The sequence below is a fragment of the Musa acuminata genome, chromosome BXJ1-11 (assembly GCF_036884655.1).
Source record: "Musa acuminata AAA Group cultivar baxijiao chromosome BXJ1-11, Cavendish_Baxijiao_AAA, whole genome shotgun sequence".
Classification (NCBI taxonomy): Eukaryota; Viridiplantae; Streptophyta; class Magnoliopsida; order Zingiberales; family Musaceae; genus Musa; species Musa acuminata.
In genome coordinates this window covers 1,753,589-1,779,862 of record NC_088337.1, presented here as the reverse complement: position 1 = coordinate 1,779,862, position 26,274 = coordinate 1,753,589, and the positions used below count along the sequence as shown (strand labels likewise).

General features: G+C 42.3%; 3 protein-coding genes across 4 annotated transcripts; 1 reads left to right on the top strand and 2 right to left on the bottom strand.

Annotated features, from left to right (window-relative positions):
* Positions 1–1,543: 1,543 nt before the first annotated feature.
* LOC103970212 (uncharacterized) lies at positions 1,544–5,375 on the top strand. The gene is made up of 5 exons (XM_009383891.3): positions 1,544–2,155; positions 2,248–2,430; positions 4,839–4,908; positions 4,990–5,061; positions 5,145–5,375. Exons 1-5 carry the CDS (start codon positions 1,826–1,828, stop codon positions 5,195–5,197), a joined length of 708 nt encoding a protein of 235 aa, XP_009382166.2. The 5' UTR covers positions 1,544–1,825; the 3' UTR covers positions 5,198–5,375.
* Positions 5,376–6,130: 755 nt separating this feature from the next.
* On the bottom strand, positions 6,131–10,221 carry LOC103970211 (LRR receptor-like serine/threonine-protein kinase RGI1). Its single transcript, XM_009383890.3, has 2 exons — positions 6,937–10,221; positions 6,131–6,856 (listed from the first exon to the last, which is right to left on the bottom strand). The coding sequence occupies exons 1-2, from the start codon at positions 9,920–9,922 to the stop codon at positions 6,336–6,338; spliced, it is 3,507 nt and encodes a 1,168-aa protein (XP_009382165.2). The 5' UTR covers positions 9,923–10,221; the 3' UTR covers positions 6,131–6,335.
* Positions 10,222–16,270: 6,049 nt separating this feature from the next.
* Positions 16,271–20,066, bottom strand: LOC103970210 (protein SOSEKI 3). 2 transcript variants are annotated; one of them, XM_065088960.1, is made up of 8 exons: positions 19,974–20,066; positions 19,617–19,864; positions 19,449–19,518; positions 19,229–19,344; positions 18,155–19,097; positions 17,106–17,388; positions 16,891–17,019; positions 16,271–16,676 (listed from the first exon to the last, which is right to left on the bottom strand). In XM_065088960.1, exons 2-7 carry the CDS (start codon positions 19,849–19,851, stop codon positions 16,942–16,944), a joined length of 1,725 nt encoding a protein of 574 aa, XP_064945032.1. In that variant the 5' UTR covers positions 19,852–19,864; positions 19,974–20,066; the 3' UTR covers positions 16,271–16,676; positions 16,891–16,941. The 2 variants fall into 2 exon arrangements, with proteins under 2 accessions (XP_064945032.1, XP_009382164.2); XM_009383889.3 differs by lacking the exon at positions 19,974–20,066 and having other exon boundaries at positions 16,891–17,017; positions 17,105–17,388; positions 19,617–19,966.
* Between the last annotated feature and the right edge of the window lie 6,208 nt (positions 20,067–26,274).

The window sequence follows — 26,274 nt, the reverse complement described above, 5'->3', positions numbered from 1 at the left end:
ACCGAGAGCGACTTAATCTTTGAGCAATGAAGTTTGGTTAGGGAGCTGGGCAGTCCCCTATGTTGGATAGCCTCTTGGGCATACCTTCTGACTGAGCTAATGATCCAATACAATAAGCCTATGTCGAGATTGTCTCGGCTCGATCCCTCTGATGTTTAAGTTAGGAAAACATAAAGGTGGGAAGACAATAATATCAACGGTGTAAATGAGAGAGTAAAAAATCATTTTTGCTTGCTTGTCCCAGCTTAGCCCACATCTTAGCTTTTATACCCGGGCATTGGGTGGAGCATATGGGTCTTCGTCAAGGCCCCTCTTACCCTACATGGAGGAGGCGTTTAATACAGACGACTTATCATGTGTGTCCTTAGAGGCAGCACCTAGGGACTATCGGGGTGACGTCTCTGGTCTAGCTTCTTTGCTTCTTTGGGTCCGGTGGGGCATTATCCTTTTTGTTATCCATTCGGAAGAGAAGGCTAGTGAAGCCGAGCCATGTTGTCGACCATTAATACGAAGTCGGATTTTCTTTCCTAAATATAGGATCGACAATGAGTGGGTCTCACAAGCCCATTTTGGGATGACAAGACAAGCAACATGATCTTGAGTTGGTGGCTATAGAGAGTAGGTTGTTCCCATACTTCTATTTAAGTGTTTATGTGACAAGAGGAGCTGATGAGTATTAGGATTATCCCTTTCAAATGCCAAGCTTAGTTAACTAGATTTTATTTATCAAATTATGATTAGCCTAAAATATTGATCATATAAAAAGGTAATTTTTTTATATTATCAAGGTTTATTTGTAAAACTATATGTTTTCTTTCATCATCATCATCATCATCATCATCATCATCATCATATATATATATATATATATATATATATATATATATATATATATATATATATATATATAGACCGAGATTCAAGTCAATATAAATATGGTGTAACATCTCATTACCACCGTCTTATGTACACCTTAAAACTCGTTTTGTCGTTCTTGGACACAATTACTTGTTGATCACTTGAATGGATTAAACCCGACATAACTCTACTTGATTTCTACAAGTTCGACTTCCAATTTTTTATTTGACATGGTTCATCCGCTTCAGTGCCATCGAGCACTCACATATGCTCCATGGAAAATGAATAATAAAAAGAAAATTATTTCTTCGAATTTCCAAATCGAATATTTTCTTACGTCCCATCCGACCGTACACTTACGTTCTAAATTCTAATCCACGCCACCCACCCATCGGCGCTCCAATTCTACCCATCGCAGGCCAACCCGACCTGTCTTATTAATGCTGTGACAGGGATTGGGTCTCCTAAACCCGAAAATTTAATGGATCAGGTTCGTGTGTATGTTTTTGATACGTTTGTTGAAACGGGTTGTCTTCGGGTTGGATCTATTCGTATTTCGCATCAAGATCCGACCCGACACGAGAAGCACTCGTAAGGGCGTACAAATCCGAATCCCTGCTGCGACACCGTACCCACACACTCGGCCCACTAAAGCGTGGCACGGTCTTCGGTGGTGGCCTGGGATGGCAGCCCATTCTGCTGTCACGAGATGGCGACGATGTCGCTTTGCGGATGCGAGCGCCGAGTGATCGGAAGTGCCTCCGATGGATTCGACCTGCCATCCCGCCGCTTCTTCAGCTGAGCCGTTGGATCTCTACGTTTCTGTTTCATCTACCGTTGCAATGCAACGGCGATCACAGGTACTTCCGATCCAGTACGCTCATCGGCGTTTCTCGAACGGATTACTAGAGGAGCCTTCTTCATCGGCCCCTTCCCCGGAGTTTGGAAGCGACAATAGCAATCCGTCATGGCTTGCAGCATCTCTCTCCACCGAATCCACTTCCTCTGCTTTCCCCTCAAACCCCTCTCCGGTTCTTTCTTCTCCTCCACCACCGCTTTAACGCCTAGGATGCCACTTCTCTCCTCCCCCTCCTCCGCGTTCTCTAGGAACGGGGGCGTCGGATTCAACCGAAGCAAACAGATGCTCTCGGCCTCCGCTTCCTTATCCGACGACCTCCGTCCGGCCCTTGGCGAGAATCCCGAGGGAATCATTTCCGGAGAGTGGCCGGAGAATTTCTCGCTCCTCAGCTTCGATGACCTCCGCGCCTACCTTGAGACCCAGATCATCAGCGAGAAGGTCTCGCTCCTACTCCCTTTCTGTCCTCTTTCTTCCTTGACCGTGGTGTTGATGGCTTCCTTCGGTTTGTTTTTTCTTTGGTGTTCGCGCAGACGAAGCCGTCAGCTACGCTGGACACAGTGATGTCGACGGAGATCCGGACGGCGAGGCCGGAGCAGACGCTGGAAGAGATCGACCACAATTTCGAGGTTGTCTCTGGGCTTCCAGTCGTCGATGATGAGCTGAGGTGTATCGGTGTCATCTCCGAGAAGGACAAAGCCAGAGCATATAATGGGGTTTGTTTCTTTCATATTTTTATCCGTTTCTTTTCTTTCTCATCATCTTTTACATGTAATCTGAAGAGTTTCTTTAACATAATCGATTGATTTCGATCTGATCTCAGTTCTAACGTGTTGTGGCTGGCTGATGTCTGATAGGAGTCAAGCAGTCGTCACCATAATAGTTTCTCATCAATGGAAGTCAGAAAGTCCATCACAATTTTTCAGATGGATTCTCTAATTTGACTGTTCATATGCCTTACAATAACGAAATTCAAGCTACGCTTGATGACTATAATATTTATCTCATTAGTTTAAGGTACTATCACGTTAGTCTAGTCAAGCATATTAAATTCGTCATAGTGGTTTAGGCTCAATCAGCCTGTGAACATGATATATTATACATGCCTCTATGGTTAATTAGGCTTAATCGACGTGTGTCTATGATGTATTTACACATAATTGTATGATGCTATCACAAAAAGTTGATGTAGGCTTAATCAACCTGTGTAAATGTTGTATACATGTATACCGATAAACATATGATGTAAAATAGGCATATGTATGGGAATACAAAAAGTTGAGCTTCACAATCTGAGTTTATATGTTCATGAACTTGTTACATGATTTCAAACATCATTATTTGGACAAGTACCATTTCTGTAGTTTCCTCTTTAACTTGATGTTGAATATTGAGCTGTCACTTCCACAGCTACAGAAAGTGCACAATTGCTTGCAATCTATTTACATAGACATAATCATCCTATTTCCGAGGTCTCTTTTTGTGACTTTGTGTGTGTATGGTAATGTTAGAAGCACTTATCAATTCTCAAACCTACTTTCATTCTTGTGTCAAGAGTCTTGCACTTGATTTTCACTTTGTTAATCTCTAAACAATTGCTTTAGGCTGCCCATCTTTGTGGATCCAATGAGTTATAGGGGTCTCTGATAGGGTCATTCTTAGTTGGATTATTGCAGAGCTCTCACAATTCCAATCTATGTAACTGCCTTATTTTCTGAAGTGTATTTACATTATGAGTCAAATGTTGAATCTCATTTCAGGAGAAATAGATAGGAAAAAGTTGATGTTGTGCATGTATAAATAAGACAACTTATCATTGAGACAGTGGATCTTTCTTGTACTAATTGCCCCATTGCCTCGTGAAAAATCAAGATCAGTGGAGATCTTCTCAGAATTGAAGTTTTCTATGCATAGAGTTTTCAGTTCACTTGCTTACATAAATCATTTGACGATTTGACTAATGTTAAAGTTCACTTAGAATTCATATTTTCAGAGTTTCTGTGGCTTTTCAAATCATTCACTCACATTTTTCAGTCCTTCCATTGTCCATATTGGGATGCTTGTGGATTTGGATGTTGAAACAAACATTTGTACTGGGAGCTACTGGTCATTAAGCAAGGTAGCTTTTTAGTGATTGTGGCATGTGAAAGGCTTAATCTTATTTCTTTTTTTTTTAACAACAAAAGGCTTAATCTTGCTCTTCCATGGTACTTCATCCTCTTTTCTGCTACACTCTTTGCTACCTTCCAGGATTCTTGTCCATCAGCCTAAGGACTGCAGCCATAGAAACAGATCAAGTAACATTTTGCAATCTTACTTTCACCTTCTACTCATTTATGCTTCCTCTGAAGCTTTTGCTCTTGAACCGAACTCACTTAATTGGCATGCTTCTCTGGCCACAAACAAACAACAAGATGTTTGTTTGGTATTAGAACAAACAAACATCTTGTTGTTTGTTTGTGTCATCACAGTAGCAATATGTCCATTTTCATCCTTTGCAGATGATAACTATGTAAGACATGGTCAGAATGAATTGAACATGCAACCCATATCTGAACTAGCAAAAGAGTCGGACTTATTTTGCTCATGGCATGGATGAAGATATGATAAATAGCCTTTGTTTGGTTGGGGAAATCATTTATGACTGAGAATGAAGCGTCTTGAGTGGGCTCAAGATAAAGAATTTGTATGATTTTCATGGTGTATCTAAGCAGAAGATAACATTTTTTTTCCTGGTAGTTCATTTGCTTAATTAATCACCAATATCTTGTCTCAACACTTGTCTGCAGTTCAGCCATTTCCATGGAGGTTGTGAATCATGTCACTAGGTTCCATGACTTGGAGCAACTTTATCTAGAGAACTGAAGCATCTTAAATATTGGTTCGGTCATCCATCATAGACGGCACATTATCATGAAGCATTAATTTGTACTGAGAAGTAATGGTATACTCAAAATTTTGGGATCAAATCTTCTGTTGTGAGTATATCTAAGACATGTCCATTGCCCTGAACGGTTGACAGCTAGTTACACTGATCATGGGGATAAAAGCTAATTTTGTCTTTTCATGAACCTTGTATTTTCAGAGATCTATAATTTGCTAATATCCAATTTTGCTTAAGCAGTTGAAATCCAAGGTCGGTGAAGTCATGTCTTCTCCTGCAATCACACTATCACCTGACAAGACGGTCTTGGGTAATATTTCTTTACTACGCATGTTGCTTCAAAATTTTTTGGTCAAATTATAAAACTGTTTCGATGTTCATAATTATGCAGATGCTGCAGCTTTAATGCTTAAGATGAAGATCCACAGGATACCTATTTTGAATAAAAGTCAGAAAGTTATAGGTAAGTGTCACAGAGTGTTTAGGGAGAATTTCAATCATGAGGCCCTTCCTACCATGAACTGATTTTTTTCTTTTCAAAACTAGGAATGGTTACTCGCACGGACATTTTCCAAGCACTGGAGGCACAGGAGGTATAATCCATCGTTTAAATCTCTCCTGCCTGTTTTGTTTATAAGGAATAATTGGAAAAGATGCTTTAGGATGGTATGCAGCTACGGCCTCCGGGTCCTAATCTTGTATAGTTGGTGATGCTGTGATGAACTGTTGTTTCATAATACTATGCAGTTGTGGCTTCTAATTATTATTTTTGTAGCATGTCATGCTGGTGTTTACTGCTTTCAGCACTGTTCTTTTGGTTGGTCAGGTATTGTTATCTGGTACTTGTGATCATCCTATTTGTATTAGTTTTTGAAAGTGAAATTTAACTGCAGCATTAATTGAAATCTCAATATAAGATTTGGTTCCTTGCATTATTGGGGCTTCTCAAGTAGGATATAGAAACAAATAATAGGCATTTTGTCTCCCCATCTCTCCTGTCTTATGTGCTTTATTTTTCTGTCTTGTTTATTGGGATTAGCTGGCACTGTCCGATTACTTGGAGCCCTCCCAAGTCCTTCCTCAACCTACCTAATTGATGTGGTCCCAAAACAAAGTGCTAGGCTTCTTTGTATGAATAATATGTCTCTTGGAATGAGATGAATATGATACTTTGTGAGGGTTCTTTAACCTTGCTATGCATGAAACAAGGAACTCCCACCATCTATCTACAATTAGAATTGTTTGGTGTAATGCGAAGGTTAACAAAAAGACAAATTGAAGGCCAAAGAACACATGATCATCAGTCACTAGTTTTCTTGGCAAATCTTGAAATTTCTCAACTAGTCTTATGTTGATCATTAGACCTGCTGCCACTATCTAGCTTAAAAGGCATAAACTAGATTACCAAGCGTGTCCATTCATTCGGTCGCCTGACTATAATTCACTGGTGATGGCATTCTTCTTTAAATAGTCAGTCTAACATCCAGAATATTTGCTAGTACGATTCTGCAGCACAACCACACAGATAGAAATCCAACATCATCTTTATTCGTCGAGCCCTTCACTCTTGGTTTAGTGGTCACATATAGCTAAGCGAGGAACCAAAACCAATATGCTGACCCTCTTCTTTACAGATCCAAGGCCAGTGCTTAGTAGAGAGCACAAGAAAAGAACTACAGCAAATTACAAAGCTCAAACAAAAAATAGAAAAGAAAAACGAGATACACAAAATGCTCGTCAGGAAGAAGGATAGGCAGAAGTGGACTCGAATGGTGATTTGGCCCTGGCGGAAGAGTAGATGCTGGAAGCAGAGAAGCTGGAATTACTACTGTTACTCTGACCCCGTTGGCCCAGCAACGCACTGCATGAGGTCGACGTCGTAGCGTCGACTGCCGCGGCTGGTGCTGCTCCCTTGAGGAGGCAGTCCACCTTGGCGTATTCCTCCCTTTCATGCCGGATCTCTTTGAGCATCGCGGCCACGTCCTTCATCGTCGGTCGCTCGTCCGGCGCGGCGTTCACGCACAGGAGTGCCACCCCGAGCACCTGCAGCATCTCCTGCACCTCCGAGTCTGGCCGGCCTCTGAGGCCGGTGTCGAGCACCTCCGCGCTCCCTTTCCTCCGCCGCACCCAGTCCACCACATGGAGCCCGTCCGGGATCGTGGGGTCGATCGGTTGCTTCCCCGTTAGCACCTCCAGAACCACCACACCGTAGCTGTACACATCGCTCTTCTCCGTGATCTTCATCATGTAGCCGTACTCTGCAAAACATTTGACGCAGTTAGGCACTCCTGGCGTTCACTGCAGCAACGAAAGGGTGGATTTCGATTTCGATACCTACCGGGAGCAATGTAGCCATAGGAACCGGCGAGAGTGTTCGACGACCGAGCAAGGTCCCCGTCCTCGACGAGCTTCGCGAGCCCGAAGTCGGCGATGTAGGCCTCGAAGTCGAGGCCAATGAGGATGTTGTTGGCCTTGATGTCTCTGTGGACTATCGGCGGAACACAGTCATGGTGGAGGTAGGCCAGACCCTGGGCGGCTCCCAGGATGATCTGATACCTCAAATCCCACTCCAGGGAGAAACCGGTGCGCTCGTGCAGCAGCCCCCCCAGGCTGCCGTTGGCCATGTAATCGTACATTAGCAGCCGAGTGCTCTTGTTCCAGCAGCACCCCAGGAACCTCACGATGTTCTTGTGCCGGATCGAACCGAGCGTCCGCACCTCAGCCGAGAACGAGTCCCGGACTCTGCTGCTGTTGCAGTCCTCCTTTGCTGCCAATTTTCCGGCTGATGCGCTTGTTGGCCACAGCTTCTTCACGGCGATGGCTTCCCCATTGTCCATTTGAACGCGGTAGACCACTCCCGAGCACCCTTTACCGATGACATTGGCGTCGACCAAGCTACGCACGACCTGGTCCACGGAAAAGCTCAGCTTTTGGAAGGGCGTGAACTGCCATGGCCAAGACATCTCCCCGCCCATCTCGGAGCCGTCATCTTCACCGCCTTTCCCTCCCATTCTCCTCGCCCTTATCACTCCGATCATCCCAAGAACCATTGCGACCGTCGCAGTGATCAGCAGAGCTATAGCTAATTTCAACTTATGCACTCTTCTGCTCTCGGCCTCAACCGTCATGATTGGCCGGCCATTGGCATCCAAGGTGACGAAGCACACGTCTCCACCGTGGGTGCAGAGCCCTTGGTTGCCGGCAAGGTCAGAGGCCGAGAGTTGGCGGAAAAGCTTAGTGTCCGGAAGGTAGCCGGTAAAGTTGTTGTTGGAGACGTTCAATGTGACCAAGTTTTCTAGTCCGGCAAGCGGAGTGAGACTTCCGTCAAGCATGTTGTACGAAAGGTCGAGCACTGATAGTTTGCTGAACGCAGACATCTTCGCCGGGATCGGTCCGGTGAGCGCATTCCTGCTAAGATTAAGAGCAATGTCAAGCCCTTCAATGAGGCAGAGGTCGTCGGGGATGCCGCCGGTGAGCTGGTTGCTGCTCAGGTCAAGCAATTCCAAATTCGAACATTGGCCGAGCGATGTTGGTATCGGGCCGGTCAGTGAATTACCATTAAGCACGAGCTTGTTCATCGAATCCAGCTTGCCAAAGCTGCCGGGGATCGGCCCCGTAAGCCGGTTGAGCGACAGGTCAAGTACCTGCAGCCTGGTGATCAATGATAAGGAATCGGGGATGGCATCGGAGAGCGTGTTGTTACTGAGGTTGACCATTTGTAGCTGGGAGCAGTTGCCGATGGACGCAGGAATGGGGCCGGTGAGCCGGTTGCCGGAGAGGTCGAGGAAGTCGATGCTCTTAAGCCCGCCAATCTCAGCGGGGATGGGACCGGCAATGCGATTGTCGCCGAGGCGGAGACGGACGAGGGAAGCGCACCTGCCGATCTCGGCGGGTATTGGGCCGGAGATGTCGTTGGAGAGCAGCAAGAGCTTGGTGAGGTTGGGAAGGAGGAAGAGGGCGGGCGGGATGGGGCCAGTGAGGTGGTTGTGGGAGAGGTCGAGAGCCTGGAGGTTCGTCAGCGAGGCGAGGGAGGGAGGAATGGCGCCTTCGAGCTGGTTCTGCCACGCAAAGAAGACGGTGAGCGACTTGAGCGCCGCGAGCTCGGCCGGGATGAGGCCAGAGATCTGGTTGGTGTCGAGCTGGAGCTGCGAGAGCGACGTGAGGTTGGCAAAAGAAGGCGGTATGGAGCCGGAGACGTTGTTGTCGCTTAGCATGAGATCTTGGAGGTTTGAGAGCGCGCCCAAAGATGGCGGGATGGCGCCGGAGATGGTGTTGATGGAGAGGTCGATGGACTGAAGGGAAGAAAGGTCTCCGAACTCGTCTGGAATGGGGCCGGAGAGCACATTTTGCCACAGGAGAAGCCTCTCGAGCTTCGACAACCTGCCGAGCGACGCTGGGAGCGGTCCAGAGAGCGAATTCTCGTAGAGGTACAGGTTGACGAGCGACGAGCAGTTGCCGAGCTCCGGTGGGATCGACCCTGACAGCATGGTGGTGTAGATGGACAGTGTCTGGAGATTAGACAACCGGCCAAGCGACGCCGGAATGGGGCCGGAGATCTTAGTGTCGGCGAGGCCGAGGACGGTAAGGTTGGCGCAGAGGGAGAGGGAGTCTGGTATCGGCCCAGAGAGGTCGCGGTTACCACCGGCGCGGAGGGTCTCGAGGAGGGAGAGGTTGCCAAGGGAGTCTGGAATGGGGCCGGAGAGGCGGTTGTCGAAGAGGATGAAGTGGCGGAGGGCGGCGGCGGAGCCGAGCTCCTCCGGGATGAGGCCGGAGAGCTGGTTGGAGTTGAGGATGAGGGAGGAGAGGTAGGACAGGCGGGCCAGGGCGGCAGGAATGGCCCCAGAGAGGGAGTTGGAGCTGAGGTCGAGGAGGGTGAGGAGGGAGCAGGCGGCAAGGTCGGACGGGATGGCGCCCGTGAGGTTGGCGTCGGAGACGACGAGGGTGGTGAGGGAGGGCAGGGCGGCGCAGAGCCCGGCGGGGAGGGGGACGGCCAGGGAGACGGATCGGATGGTGATGGTGGACACGGAGTCGTCGGCGTTGCAGGCGATGCGGCTCCACTTGCACGGGGTCGCGTGCGCCGGGTCCCAGTCGGGAAGCGCTCGGGCGGAGGAGGAAGAGGAGTTGATCCACTGGTAGAGCGCAGTGACTTCTTGGTTGGCAGAGGCAAGCAAGGAGGAGGAGAAAGGTGACAGCGAGAGCAGCAGTGGCAGGAGGAGATAGAAGCAGCAGAGTGGAGGGTGGTGACAGAGGAAGAGTGGGAGGAGGTGGCGGTTTTGGCATGGGGATGATGGAGGGTGGCGCTGTTGCCTCGACCTCGGCATCATCAAAAACTCCTCGACTTCAAATCCCAACTCGCTCTCCCCGGTGCTCTCTCACTGCTTGTTTTGCATCGGGTCTCCTCCCTCTTTGTTTGCTCTTTCTCGCCGCTTCTCCTCGTTTAAATCTCCAAAATATAGCAAAGCCCAGCACTATAATTTTGGTGGGGTTGCCTCCACATATCTATCCATCCAGCTATCCATGTTTTCCACGTACTCTACGAGTTCCTTGAAGCGTCGTATATTGGGTACACTCGTCTCCCGCTGCAATCGGTGGCTCAAAGCTCATCTATTTGCAAGCGCGGGACTCAGGCGCACCGGACCGGACCGGGCGGCGACGTCGGATCGCATCACCCGCGGGGCCGGCAGCAGCAAAGAGACGACACCATGTGTGCGTGTTTGCATGAAATGGTGGGGTGGGCCTACTGTTTCCCTATGGATTCGCGCGGTGAGTCGATGAAACCGGGATGCGCTCGCCTCCATGGCAAAGTGTCGTTTCGGGAGACACGGAGCATCTCACCCCGGTGGTAAGTCTTTATGTGCAAGAGATTAGAAAAAGGAAGAAGAGACAGCACCCACATAAATAACACGTCAGTCGTAACCGACGAGGGTTACCGATATGACGCGACCAATCCGTGTATTTATTACTTGTTACTGCTGCCGGTCTTTTCTATTGTCTCTTCTTCCACGGCGACGCAACACTGGTACACACTTGCACCTCCCTCTCGGATTCCCTCGGCTCAGATGGCTCCGAAGGGGCTTCGCCTGGGGCTCCGGACCACCCTCCTCATGAACTCCAAAACCTAATAAACAGTGAGGGTCTGTCGTTAGGTCTTTTTCGAACCATGTCATTTATTAACTTGGAATGTATGCGAACCGTTTCGTGGAGCTTTGCATGGGTGTGTCCTTTTGTGGTCAACCCAGATTACGATGTGCAGCTGCCATGGTTCTGCCTACTGCTTCTACGAAGCTGCATGCACTTCCATTTATGTCATTCTGTCCATCATTTTGAGGATGGACATCCATCTAGTAGGCTTACGAGGAGAACCAGTGCTCGACCTGCTACAGCTTCCTTTTTAACCAAACCTTTGAGTTTGAATGCATTATAGTAACTCCACACTTGAAATAACTTCTATCCATGGGTAAGAACCAACTAATTGGCCTGTGGTTTCACATGCATTGCACATGCTACACAGTGATATCACAGACCAGCAGGTAATGTAAAAGAAGAATAATGTAAGTCATCCACGTTGAGGTCACGCCACCACCCACTCACCCCGTTTAAAGTTTGGACTGCTGCATTTACCCACATCCCAAGGCCAAAACCACGTGGACCATAGATTCCATCACTCACCTCTCCGCCCTTGGCTTACATCGCTTTGTACCTCTCCCCTCCCTCTACTTCTGTTCTTTAGTCTGTAGATCAAGATGGCCACATTTATTTTATTTATAGAGCAGAAGCCCAGTGCAATCTTTCACCACCATGGATGCACTGCACAGCGTACTGCTTTGGAGACACATACAGCTCTCAAGGTTAGTGAGGTTGGTGGATGCAAAGAGGGGGCGGGGGGAGGGGCCCATGCAACGCAAAAAGCAATAAAGCTAAGCGGCGCTCCACGTAGCCCTTGTTTTAAGGGTCTTGGGCGCCTCGGAACACTCTCCCTAATCGCATCAATCCACGTTTCCCCGTAATTCCTAACCCCATTAAGGGCTTTGCTAGGTAGGTATATCGAAACCAAAGACAGGGATCCTCGCTAGCTATCTTAGTCCAAACTTTGATCTCACCCTTGGTGTGATTTTTGATGTGGGACTCGGAAGATCCTCACCCTTAAACCCCCCTCTATCGTGCCATAGCCATAGCCATAGCCATAGCCATACCCATAGGGGTGGGGAAGGACATGATGTGGTCAGCTAAATAAACACTACACAAATATATGCGCTTCATCGAAGAGACTCACACGTGAATAAGCCATAAACAAACTAATCCATTCACTCAAAGCGTGTAAATGGAAAACGAGACATACATAAAGAAAACAAAAAAAGTAGGTTTGTGGGAGGGAGCACACCTCGACTCGGTTCGAGTATCCGAGGGCAAAGCAAAGGAAGAGGAAGGAGGAGGTGTTGATGAGTGTCACCTGCTCCTGCCATCACCATGCGCTTTCCTTTCACAAGGCTCATGGCCTCGACGAGCTATTATTAGTGTCATGGCTTAGCTCGTGAAAGAGCAGGCCAATGATCTCGTTTCAGGCTCGTGTTTGGCTAAGCTTGCTGTTCTTCTAATGCTGCTTCATCATGAGAGCCTTGCTCCTGAAGCAACTCGGGGTGGGGTGTTCCGTGACATGGTGCATAAATTACTCCTCCTTGGATAAAGGATTGGGCAATCAGGACGATTGTCTTGCTTATTGCAACTGGGTTTAGCCGTAAAGGCTAAGGTTACAGTGCTTCGAGTTGCTGCTTGGGGTAAGCTACAAAACATAATAGGGTTACATTAGATCGTTTTGCTTATGGGTTACGCCATTCCAAGAGGTGCAATCCTGGCTTAACCTAAAACACAATGTTGAATGCCACCGAAGAGGATGATCGACATCATCTCTCTCATACACCTCCGAGTTATAATGACATGATCCACATCAGACTTAGAAAATGTAAAGATGGATACCACATATGAAAACCGAAGAGCTCTCCGATCAATGTACTCTAAAAAGTGAAGGGACAGAGTGATTCCAGGCTCACAACAGGCCACTAAATAGTTTTAGCATATGCTTTCTGTACCAAAGAGTAGCCTTGCTTTCATGCAAACCGAAAAAACAATTAGGAAAGTCAGGATTTGGTGCTTAGACTACCCGTAGCCACTAAATAGGAGGATAAAGAACAAATGCATGATCTTATTCCATATCTGAATCATTGTTATTTATTACTATCTGCATGCAAGCAAACAAAAGTCCCCAGTCAACTACATGGAAGAGCAAATCACAAGATGGTGATGACCAATAGCGGGTGACAGAACGCAGAATTCGCCACTATGGAATCGTAGCGCTCCAATGTTCTGTAAAGTTCAGATGTGTGTTTTTGTTAAGAATAATAGAATTAGAAGTGATCGAATATGTCTCACTCAAAAATCTTTGTAGCATAATTGATTCATTAATTTTATTAAGCTTTATAGTATATCCTTTTATTCCTTCCATACGTAATTCATTTCTATCCGAGTAATAACTTATTTAAATCAACGGTTCAAAATATTGAATCTAAATTAATATTAGTGCACTCATATCATATTCTTGTAAGTTAATCTAAATCAATGGTTTCATGCCTTAATGGTATGTAATATTGAATTTATAGAACATGGTTTTTCAGCAGTCCCCAAGATTAGACAAGCTGGATGGAACACTAAACTTGTTTTTGTAAGAATCATTAGGACTCTCATTACTATCCACAAAATTTTCTTATTTTTGCAGAGAAATAACTTGATTTTAGTTCCTGAAGCCAATTGAATTAGGTGTCATCGATTATAAAATTGATATTTGATCTTTTTATGTTGATTTAGAAATTTTACTCGGTCGATAATATATTCAAACTTTTGGAAAACTTAAATTTGTTGAAAATAGCAATACATTTGTCAAAATATAATAAATTAAATGAATGATTCTCCTAAAATGATGAAAATAATATTTTTCTGAGATTTTATATCGTATAAATACACTTTATTTATGAATGATCATCATAAATTGACGAAGACAATATTCGTTTACCAAGTATTACATTTGAGATTTTGCATGATGCATGATGTAAATATATCTTATATGGTATAAACAAAATATCAACATAGTCAAAATACATCTTGTAAAAATTTAAAATATATAATTTATATTTTTTTAGAATATGCACAAGTAACTATATATATATATATATATATATATATATATATATATTCCTTGAGACTTAAAAAAGATCATCATTCTTCTGCATTATCGTTATGTCATAATGATGATTTTCTCGACAGAGTCATTTGTATATAGATGTTGTATGTGATGAAGCCACAACACTTGTAGAGGTGGAAGTTGCAACAACTATAGAGGACATAGAAGTTGTGCATCTTGATAAGATATCTAACATAGTAGCTTCATCTTTTATGGATCTTTCGTACCCTATTCTTTTTTCATTACAGATCATATAGTACCTTCATCTTTTGTGGATCTATATATATATATATGTTTTTATTAATAATTCTATTAAGAGATTGTTATATGATATGAAGTATTCTAGCATGAGATCTCTAGCTAGCTGGTAGTCGCCAGGGAGCTGACGTAAGGATAACATGGCATTTGTCGAGAGGGTTAGGTTGGTGATGGCACTCCCTTAATCATCTCCTGCTAATCCCATGCTGTAGGAGGCAGTATAGATTAGCATCATACCATAAGAGCCCGGATAGGCTAACCCACATTGTAGGGGGTTGTACGAGTCAATCGCTCGCATGAATACATCACAGGAGGTACGTGTAACCCTTATAATCATAATTCTCTCTTGTCAGTTTCATAGGTATGAAAAACCAAATCCCGATGTCTAAAGAGGGACCGGTCCCAAAAAACCCAACCAGATATAGAACCAATTTTCTATTAGCTAACTTAAGTCTTGGAGGGGTCAGGTCCGGAATCCCACCGACATCGACTTATTATGTAGGGTTCTATAGGAGATCAAATATACTCCAGTTCCACCTCGAGATAACCTCGGAATCACCCTTGCTAGCTTAACTTCAACCACTCCCTTCAACCACTCCGTCCCTCGCTTAAAAAAGACTCGGATGAATTCGCACCTTCGTTGAGCCATACCAACTCCCGATCCATGACATCAAGCTATTAACATTATGTATAGACAAAAAAAAAATCATATTTAAAAAAATACAATGATATGATATTATCTTAGTTCCTCAAATTTATTGAATCTAATTTTGCTAATAGCTAAAAAAAATCCAATTTCACTAATATTCCAAACAGAGAGAATATAACTTTAACGTATGCCCATTTCACCAAATCAGAAGAGTTATGGTATAAAGTGTAACGAAGGAAGTTGGGGAACGAGAGCAAAGAGGCAATGTAATATAATTTATCATGAATTTAAATTAATCATATTCTACCATCAGTGTTAAAATACTCCTAATGCATCTGTTGCCTATTGCTGAAAAAGTTTATTCGATAATTTTCTAATTAAAAAAATAACGAGGGTCATTTTCGTTATTTTGATAATGAAATTAATTGACAATTCATCCCGTATCGATTTTTTTCCTAATAATCTCTATGTTGGTAAGTTTCTAGAAAAACGAATTCTAATAATAACTCATCAAATAAAGTAAAATTAATAATTATATTCTAGTCATTGTAAAGAGGCAAAGAGCCATCGAAAGGCAATACAATTTCTCATGGGTTTGAATTACTCATATTCTACTATTCGTGCTAAAATTTTCCTAATAAAAAAAAGTTTATTAGTTGATTTTTTTAATAATAAAAACAATAAGAATCATCTCTAAAGATGTTATGTTGGCAAATTCTCAAAAAAACAATCCTAACAATAACTCATAAAATAAAAGGAAAATTGCATTATAGTCATTATAACGAGAACAACCACAATATTGATAGATGTTATGATTTGCATGGCTTCTCTCATAGACATAAATTTCACAAAAGAATAGAAATCAAGAAATAAAATAGTAACATCGCTAACAACTCACAATCAATGACTCTTTAAACTTTCACTCATGAATAATATTAACAACTCTTTTTATAATTATAGATGACATGATCATTATAGACAATGGTCATGCGATCATAATAATTTCTCTATGAACAATTTTGAATTATGGATCTTGAAAAATTAGAATATTTCTTTGAGATGGAAGTAACACATTGCGTAGCGAAAGCATATATTTATTTGATGGTTTTTGACGATATGGGTCTCCTTGGATTCAATTACTGATGAACTTCTTAACGATTTATCATAGCAGAGAAGGCTTGCTGGGTGACTAATTTTTCTTACAATCACAAGACCTCTTAATCGATTTATTCTTCAACCTTGGAAACCAAATCTTGTTGTGGTAATCTAAGTTTTGTAATATTTAAAATGAACATCAGAACAAAGACCTTTTTTTTTTCTCTTATCAAACATTATATGATTGGAACTTTGTATGATGTAAATAGACCTTATGTGATATGAGCAAAATATAACATAGTAAAAAAATACCTTGTAAACATCAAGATATATACACCCCTTGACCTCGAAAGTTAAATTAAAAATCATAAACTTCCAATTATATCTTTTTTCCCAAAGTTGGATCAGTTTTCAAAAGCCTATGTAATATAAAAATACTAGCATCTAAAATCAACACAAGTTGCATTTCCAAACGTTTCATAGATTACATCCATTGGGATACAATAGCCTGATATCCTTGTAAGTCTCTTCAGTCGGAAGATTTTTTGAATCTAGCTAGTTCTTACAAAGAGCAATCTTTCCGAATAACAGAGTAGAGACCAGTGAACAAGGATGTATATTACATCATCATCATCAACATAATCCAAGTCATTTTCCTACACGATGCAGCTCGTACAATCCGCAAAGAGATGACAGAATTTGAAACCAACTCTTGATGTTGAATCACTAGAGTTGGTGGACAAGAGTGATTGCCATAATCCAGTCGGCCGAGATGAAGATGGTAACTTTTCTGCTGGTGCTGATGGCACGTTGAACATTACCTTCTTTTGGACTAAGAGAAAACCTAGATGAAGATGGAAGTGACGAGATTCATTAAAGAGAAATATTTATCTCAAAGGCACAGAAAAAGCAGGTGAAGTACAACCTCCATCATTACACAATAGAAACAATTGCAGATAAAGCAAGGTTGGGAGGATAGAAATGGAATTTCTTGTAAATACTGGATTGAATAACCTGAATGAAAATGCACATATGATAACAGCCTTCTCCATGCTCACCTCTCAACAGGTTGACGATAATACACTGGATAATTCATCGCCGAGATCCATTCAAGAATCAGAACCACCCTCACTATCATCGCATGGAGCTCTAGACTGAATTGTAACACGAGCCCCTGACATAAGTCTGCAGGAGACAAGTATAATCTATCAAGAGATGAAGCAGCGCAAGGTCATAATAACAGGTGACAAGGGCAATGAGAGACAACGTAACTTTCCTCAATCTTGATCACCTTCTCCTTTCGTTCCTTAAAAGATTCTACGCTGGTGGATGATGCATTGACTGATAAGGTGATCTTTTGGTATTCACCTATTGGCAGTTCCTTGCAGTCTTGCCCAACAGAAGATTTCCTTGGGCCATCTGAAATAGATGACCTATGTGCTTCATTTTTGGGCTGCTTGTTCGATGTCATCTTAATTGCACGCGGGAGGCACTTCGATCGCGATGAATCCACTAGCTTTTCGATGTCCTGCGTAGAGTCTGGTGTCTTGCTATTCCTGAGAGTCACCGAGTTATCTATATCAAGTTCTAATGTAGCATTACCAAAAGAAACAGTAGCACTATTGCAAGCTACTACAGGGCCTAACCACTTGGATGAATGTATATTGCTGAAACACTAGGATAAGAACTAAGGAAAATAGCAAATTTAACATAATAGTTAGTTCTACATCATAGAAGACGAGATCATATTTCATACAAAATATGACTGGAACTCAAATATCAGCTTATCCTGCCATATTCTTGATAGCATTCACTTTCTAGTACTGCAAGCTCACAGAGAATTGAATTCTCTATGCTAGGCTTGAAAATTTCAGAGTACTATGCGGTAAATTCCCTATTTTCAAAAATGAATAACCTCATTATACCATAGTTGAATAGACAATTCAACAACTCAAAATGACATGTTTAAAATTCTTTCACACGAAATATGCCTCAAACAATAGCTATACTTCACTATTTATACTATCTTAAGTACTGTGCGTCGACCTATGTAGACATAGGAACTGATGGACAAGTCCTCCATCTTCAGGAAACTATTTAATCTTTCTTGGTCACAATGTTACTCACACTGTCAACTGCATAGCTCCTGGTTTTGTACTTTAGGTGCTTTAACTAATTTAGATTGACCAAGAATCTGTAGCTATCTGATTTAGAAGTGACTACTGCAAAAGAGCATTAAACTTTTCCTCAAAAAGATCTATTAAGAAAAGAAACATAGATTAAGCTTTGGGTATGAACATGGGCACCATAAGCCAAACGTACCTATCTGCATTATATGAAGAAGAACGTTTGAGGGTGGGCATCATTTGCCCTAATGTATCCTTGTGCTTCTTGGTCTCAATTAAGCTCCCACTGAAATATTCCTTCTCATCTAGTCTCAGTCTTATTAGCCTCGGATCCTCTGACAGGTAATCAATCTCTCCGAGGGTCATGGAACCACCAAACATCGGCGAAGGGAACTTCGCATGGGAGAACCTCGGCTTGTAGGTTGGCACTAGTCCGAAGCTGTGGTGATCCTTCACAGAGATTGACCCACATGTAATCAATTGCATCAGCACATTGGTTGGCCTCACCTTTGGCCCTGTATCAAAGAGGACTTCCTCCTCTTCAAGTATCCGAAAGCTGTTAACCTTACCAGCATCAGCTCTTATCAAAGATTCCAAGGTCTCTGTTTTTCCACTAGAGGATGACTCGCTCGACAAAGTTGGCGCAGGGGAAATTTCATACCCACCTGTCTCTGAGCCCTCTTTGGATCGCATGTCACGGTTCCACCGCTTCTCCTCGAATTCAAGATCTATTGAGCCGTCATCAGTTGAGATTCCTCTAATGCAGGTGGCATGACTTCCATGGGCATTTCTCCCTCCGCCATCCTCGGTCTGGGTTGAAGCATCTGCCGCACCAACGGGCTTGTATGCTCGGTACTCTGCGGCGACCGACGAACTGTTCTCCCACGAGGAAGGCCTACGGGGTCCTTGATCCGGTGATATGTTGGTTGGCAAACCGGGCTGACGGAGCAAGGGGGAATGCTCGTCGTCTTGTGGGGAAGGCAGTGACGGTGATGGCTTGAGATCTTTGAGTACAGTTGAGGCAGGGGGAGAGGAGGAAGAAGCAGCGGCTTCTTGAGTTCTTGAAAGTGCGGGGTTCTCCTGCTGTTGGGGCTTCAGATTTGGCAACCTCGGATTGCCATTGCTTTGATGAATTCGATCTAAATGAGCAACAGTACCGGACAACGATAGTGGTTTAGAAATCTAACGTTCTTCCTTAGCTTTCTATCACAAGTACAGCTCCAAAAGAGGTTTCTTGAAAGAAAAAACTATGCTTTCCATTAAAGGGCACCTGAAGGAGACTGGTCCAAGAGCTCAGAACCCTTGAGAACATACTCGTTGCCATTGGCCGGGAGCACGAGATCATCCTCGGCGAGGTCATGCCACACGAACCCATTTTTGTAGCTCCTGAACCATCATGTTCGTAGGTAAGAACACAGACAAATGTAAAATGGTTTTCAAAGCGAAAAAAAAAAAGGAAGGGTTTTTATGACATCGCGGTGCCTCACTACCTCTTGCAAGACCACGAATACATGGCGGGCATGCCCTTTCCTCTCAACATATTGAGCCGATTGATCACATCTACAAAGCAAAACACGACGTAAACCCCAGCCAGAGCAATACAGTTCGTGAAAAATCCAACCTTTTCGAGTGGCTTATGTCTGATTAGAACAACTGACCTCTCAGGTACAGGCCATCGAGGGAAGACAGGGGAACTTCGATGAAGTGGGGATGCTCGAGGTGGCGGTTCCGGCAGAGGTAATACACAACGGGGATTTTCCACCCCTGGGGAGGCGACGGCGGAGGCGGAAGCTTCGCATGCGGCGGAAGAGAGGGCGGCACTGGCGGCTCCGCCCAAGCTCGGGCGCTCTCCGGGCTGGTCTGGCCGCCGTGCTTCCTCACTCGCCCCTCCATCTCCAACCTTCTCCTACACTCAGAACGGGAGAGAATGGGGTCGGTCAACGTGGGATTTTTGAAATGCTTGTAGATGCGGAACGTCAAGACAAAGAGAGAAGCGAGAAATGGTCAGGGTTTACCGCTTCTCCACTGCATTCCCAGCAAAAAGTCTGATGGAGTTTGCCGAGGAGGGTGAGGTAGGAAGAGGTACGGCTGCTTTGGACGGAGTAGCGGAGGCATTAATTACTCACTGGGAGAGTGCCGTGGAAGGAAAAAGGAAGGCCCGACGACTCTCCTTGGAACGAGTTAATTGTCCATCGTCCAACGAGAGATGACACGTAGGATGATCACACTTTAAGATTCGGACATCCTGTTGATTCGATCTTATCCCGTTTTAATAGGATTTCCCGACTCCGACTCACCTTCTCGACCGCTGGATAATTCAAAGCTTCTTCAAAAGGTCGTGGTTGACTTTTCTTCGCTACTATTATCTTCTCTGTATTGACGTAGTCATGATGTGATAAATGAGGTCTAACACTGATGTAAAAATAGTTAAAATAGACTCCTCTCTCCCGAATGTAATATGAAACATAAAAATAATTAAATAATTTATCGAAAAAATTCTTCCTAGTGGGTTTTTAAGGAGATGGTGCCTTCGTATTTTATTTTTATCTTTTTTTTTTATTTTAATCAAAATAATTTTAATATAATTATAAAAAAAATATTGATTATACTTACTAGATTTGAGTTAATTTTGTAGGATTAAATAAATTAATTTAAATTAAAATTAAATCAAATCGATTTGATTAAGTCATAACCATTTAATTGAATCAATTAAACCTTAGAGTATCTCTTAATTTTTTTAAATTAATCTCATCTCCATCATCTTATTTCGTCGTCTTCTCCTCCCACCTTTTCTCGATTGCTTCCGCTCCTTGTTCCACTTTTCTATTTTTCCTCATTCACATTGTCTTTCTCCTTCTAACCCTTTCTTTTTGTTTCCTCCTCCGTCTCTACCTCTGTCTTCTCCTCTCACTTCATCTCTTCCTCCCTTTACATCTTCGTCTCCTCATCCTCTCTCCCCGACTCTAATATAGTTTTCTCTTCCCACTCTATCCCCTTCTCTCCATCTCTCTCTCTTGTTCCCTCATCCTCCTCTTAATCCACCTTTCCTTCCTCATCCACCCATTTTAGTTCTAATGTCACCTCCTCTCTCTCTTTCTCTCACTAGATCTTCTCTCTCTCTCCTTCCTCACAGTTTACCTTAAAAAAAAAAGTTATATTCAATTTATCCTAAAATAATAACAATTTTAAAAAAATAATACTAAATATCTCAAAATCATGTGCTAGTATTTCTAAAAAAAATTATATCGATTTAACGAAGATATCTTGATTACACTAGAGTTACACTTATATCACACTTAAGTTATATTTGTTTATAGATTTAACAAAACTCGATCCAATCCAAACTAATTTGATCTAAACTTTTCCAACTCGAATTACGATGATTAGATTGAACCAAACCAACTCGTAGATACGTGGCTTTAAATAATATGATATTTTTTTAAAGAAATAAAATCGATGGGTAAAAATCAATTGTGGGGACACTACCGGATAAAAGTATGATATTATGAGTGTTTTCTGATAAATTATTTAAAATAATTTTATTTATATTAATGTGCTCAAAATACATCATCAATATAATTTGTACGGATTAAAACGAGAAGTTTATAGTAAAAATACATCTTTCACGGATCATATTGAATTTAAATTCCCAATTTAAGTTGGGGGTTGGCACATCTCACACTCTTCTCGGCCCCTTGTATCTTAGTGCTAGTCTATCCTTAGTTATAAGTTGAGTGAAGCCGTGGCTTCAGACACGAAGCGGCCGTCGTGGCTTTAATCATCAATATGAAGCTTTATGTCAGATAAAGTGAATATAAGAGCCACATCGATCTTTGATTCAACATAAGCTGTGATGGCAATGATCTAAGCAGAGGAAAGTTGGAGATCGACATAAGGGTCCAATTTGGACCAAAAGTGGATGTCAGTACTTTATGTTAGTGGTCTCGTGTGGGTAAATGCGACTTATGTTAGTGGTCTCTGCATGGAACTAAATATTGTAGTTATGAGGACGTGTACGCGTGTCAGCAGTGTAAGAATGTAACGCCCTCTTTGGACGGATATGAACTCGATACGATTCACGAAAAGCCGAGCACAATCTTGAAAATTATTAGGAAATCCGAGTCATGAGTACGGACGTGAAGATTCATGTGATGTGATAATGATGGAAGATGCCCACGAGAGTGATTTAGATGTGATGATGAATGATACTAACCGTGTTGAGCTTTATATTGATGGATCACAAGACGATCGATGGGTCACAAGATGCCTATGCGACTGTGGGGTACTAATTTTAGTTAGTTATTTTCAATATTTTGATTCTTATATTTTTAAAAATTATATTGATATTCTCGTAGTTATAAAAGTTAAACATCTAGATATATTTATCTTAACGTCATCGATTTTATCATCAAAAATAAATGGTAAAAAGATAATTTTAGTATTTCATTTGGTGGTGATGGACGACGAGACACAGTTGCAGGCTATGAGTAAATATTGTAGATAAAGAGTACGACGATAAGAGGTGAGGGCGGTTTTATATCTATGTCGATAATGACGTAATTGTCGGGCGGCCCTTTTATCGCTCTATACATTCTATACATGTGTCAGTGTCAACGAAGTCGTTGAGCCACAAAAGGACCACCGACGCAGATGCTGAGCAACACAGCTTTGTATATGCATTAGCGTAGTTATCGAGTGGCATTGCTCGGCATATGCATTGTGTCAATATAAATGCCAAATGACCCTTTTGTTGCGTGGCAATTGTGTCAACGTCGACGCAAATGCAGAGCAATGAAAGGGTTACTCGGGAATTACGTTGACCTCGACACAAATGCAAAGTGACTCTCATCTCTCATCGTCTCTCTTCTCATCCATAACACTCACCCACGACGTTGTCGTCCGCCACCACCGATGCTATCTGTCACCACTAATTAAAATTTTAAAATTATCTTTTTGCCTTTTATTTTCGAGTTTACGTTGATAAAACATACATCATTAGGTTAAATAGACATAGATATTTTACTTTCATAATTATATGAACGTAAATGTAACATTTTAAAGTGTAAGGATCAGGATACTAAAAGTAGCTCACTACATAGAATAATATATAATTCAAGGTTGGTAATTTCGTATTGTACCAAAGTATCGAGCTCAGCTCGATACGGTATAGTATTAGTATACCGAGTGGTACATTATAATATATATATATATATATATATATATATATAAAGATGATATCGCCTCGATTTTTTACCCGCGTGGGGAGAAGAAACTGATGTTTCCTTCTCCTTGCGTAAAAAAGGGCGACTAGGTAACCATCACCTCGTTTCTTCAACTCGCGTGGGGAGAAGAAACGTTGCCTTGACGACACTTAGTTTCTTCCACTCGTGACATTGTCGAGACTTCTTCTCCCCACGCGGATGAGGAGAAGTCACCAACGATACTGAGGCCTTGTCGCCTTAGACGAGGAAAAGGCGACATCTCCTCTGTGACGTCTAACGAGGGAGGGCGATGACAGATCGAGATCGTTGAGGGAGAGTGGCGTTAGATCTCTAGGTTCTCCTTTTTCTTCTCCTTATTTTTTCTCTCTCGGCTAATACCACCCGGTAGCGGGTGGCGACTGTCAAAATCGATCATCACTGACCTATTTTGGGTGGTAACATGATGAAAATAATCCCAATCGATGATATAATCTGGTAATAGGCAATCCGATAGCCGACAATCCGCATACCGATCTATTGACGAACCGGTATGTCCCACCCGACACGAACGGTAGTATTCGAAATAAGAGGCAAGAGGGATCTCGATCATTTATTTCTTAAAGGGATAGTAAATGTTATGCGAGCCAACCAGACTCTCATTGCGTGAATGATGAACGAGATGGAATGAGATGAGATGGAGTTCGATGGCCGAAAAGAAAGAACTCGATCGTCTCGTGAAAGGTTGGAACACAAGTAGAGTTTAGGGATGAACAAAAACATATATTATGCGGTAGTGAACAATGAATGACGAGAGATAGAAAGAGAAGCATGGAATGAAATAGTATCAACTCCCAGAAAACTTGCGCCACCGCAGCATGGAACGAACAAGGAATCACGGCCTCCGCGCGCTTTTGCCGCTGCAAGGAGAGCAGGCAGAAGTCCATACTCGCCACGCTTCCCTTTCACCAAGCTCGAGACGCTCTCGAGGGCGTAGGACGCACGGCGACAGCTCCACCGTCTTTTTTTGACTGCTCCGCACGCGGTGGTGGGTATTGGGTAAAGCCAAAAGAAAAGGGGAAAGGGGTGTACGTGCGTCTGACAAAGGCTTCCAGCGACAAAAGGGTAGTGAAGCTGCTCCCGCAACATGGCTCGTGATGAGTCGACTTCTGACTTCGGGGTTTGTACTTTCGAAGGAAGAACACAACACCACTCAACTGCTTCCGAGTAGCAGTTATAGCCGCTGGATCAGTGCTTATATCGAACACATATAAACACTGTCAGAATTTAATTGATAGAATATAAGATTTTTCAATTATACAAGGAAATCTTTATATTCTGTTGAAAAAAAATTTTCTGTTAATGTATTTAAGCTTTTTCACTTCTTCAATAAAACTTCTTCAATAATTATTTTTATCTTTTATTATTTTCATCATGGTATCAGAGTAGTGAGAAAAGCGAAATTTCGCTCTTGCTTTGGCCGATAAGAGCGAAGTTTTGATTTTCTCAGCGACGTTGGTCGTTGGCCGAAAGCAAGAGTTAAGCTTCGCTTTTCTCACTGCTCTAATACGATGATGAAAAGAATAGAAGATAAGAATAATTATTAAAAAAGCTTTATTGAAGAAACTTTATTGAATAAGTAAAAAAACTTAAATACATTACTAATAACATCAATTTAGAATTATTTATCATGATAGATTATAAGTTTGAATTCCATATCCATACACATATCGACAAATTTGACGATGAAAGAGTATGCAACACAGCAGACGACGACACATGATCGACGCTCACATCAACAAAATATCGTTCGTTAAAACGTTAATGCAAGCACCCCAGATTCAAACGTTGCAAGTTCCATCCAAAAAGTCGTTTACATCCATTCACCTCAAGAACACAAAGAGAAACTCTCACCTTTATTTGGTTATAAAATTCTTTCTCTCTCTTTTCACTGACTCGGAGCTCATGAGACTCGCTCTCCTCACAATGAACATCCTTTTATGTAAGCGTTGGAGAGGAGGAGGAGGATTGCCCATCAACCCTCAACCCTCCTGATCCCCCTTTGTCTTGCAAGTCCTACCTACTTGCAGACTTTGCAAGCGAGATAAGATGTCATCTCCATCGGACCCCAGAGAATATACGTCTCCTATTGACATCACCTGCCCCACGACTAGATTAAAATCATGGTGCTTTCAAACATAATTGATCCGATTGTTAGTGAAAGATGGTATAAGAAACCTGTATTTTATTTGTACACATTTTTGTGTACATTATAACTTTATTTATAGAGTGAAAGTCAATCAAATCAATTTCACAAATTAAAAAATAAAATATGTTAAAAATCCTCTTGTATGATAGGAACCATATATGATGATTATTACCGTGGTACATACTTTGACACGCTCATGTAAATCTAAGATGACTTAGTATAAACTAGTTTAAGTTTGAAAACTAGGAAACTAAATCGTCACGGTAATAATGGTTTGGCAAATATATCTATCATTTGATCTTCAGTATTGATTGAGCAAAGTTGTAGATTACCAAGTTGAAGATTATGTGTAAAATGACAATCAATCTTAATATTATTTGATATCATTGTGAGCGATTTGAATGACACTAGAATTATCATAATAAATTTATGTTAGAGATTGGAATAAGGCTATTGAATCTTGAAGTAATCAGTATAACCAAAACAATTATAATATAGTCTTAGCAAGAACACGATATTTTGCCTCGGTACTCTGACTGGGTAACAACATTTATTTCTGACCTCTTTAGGAAATCAAAGAATTACCCAAAAAGAAACAATCTAAGTATATACGAAGCACTGGAGATGCTTTAGTTAATTTATAATATATTTTATTTAATTATATTTATAATATATTTTATTTCATTAGATAAAATCACGTAATTTAACGATTGGTAATCAAGTCCCAGTACAACATTTAGGATAACTTTCCAAAAAGAAATAATGATTACGTACACCATTGCGAACAGAAACGACTAAACATGAATTTTAAAGTCTCTGGTAGAACATTTAGGATGACTCACCAAGAAAAATAATAATTACATACCGATGAGATCAGAAAAGACTGAAGAGAGGCAATTACTATATCTT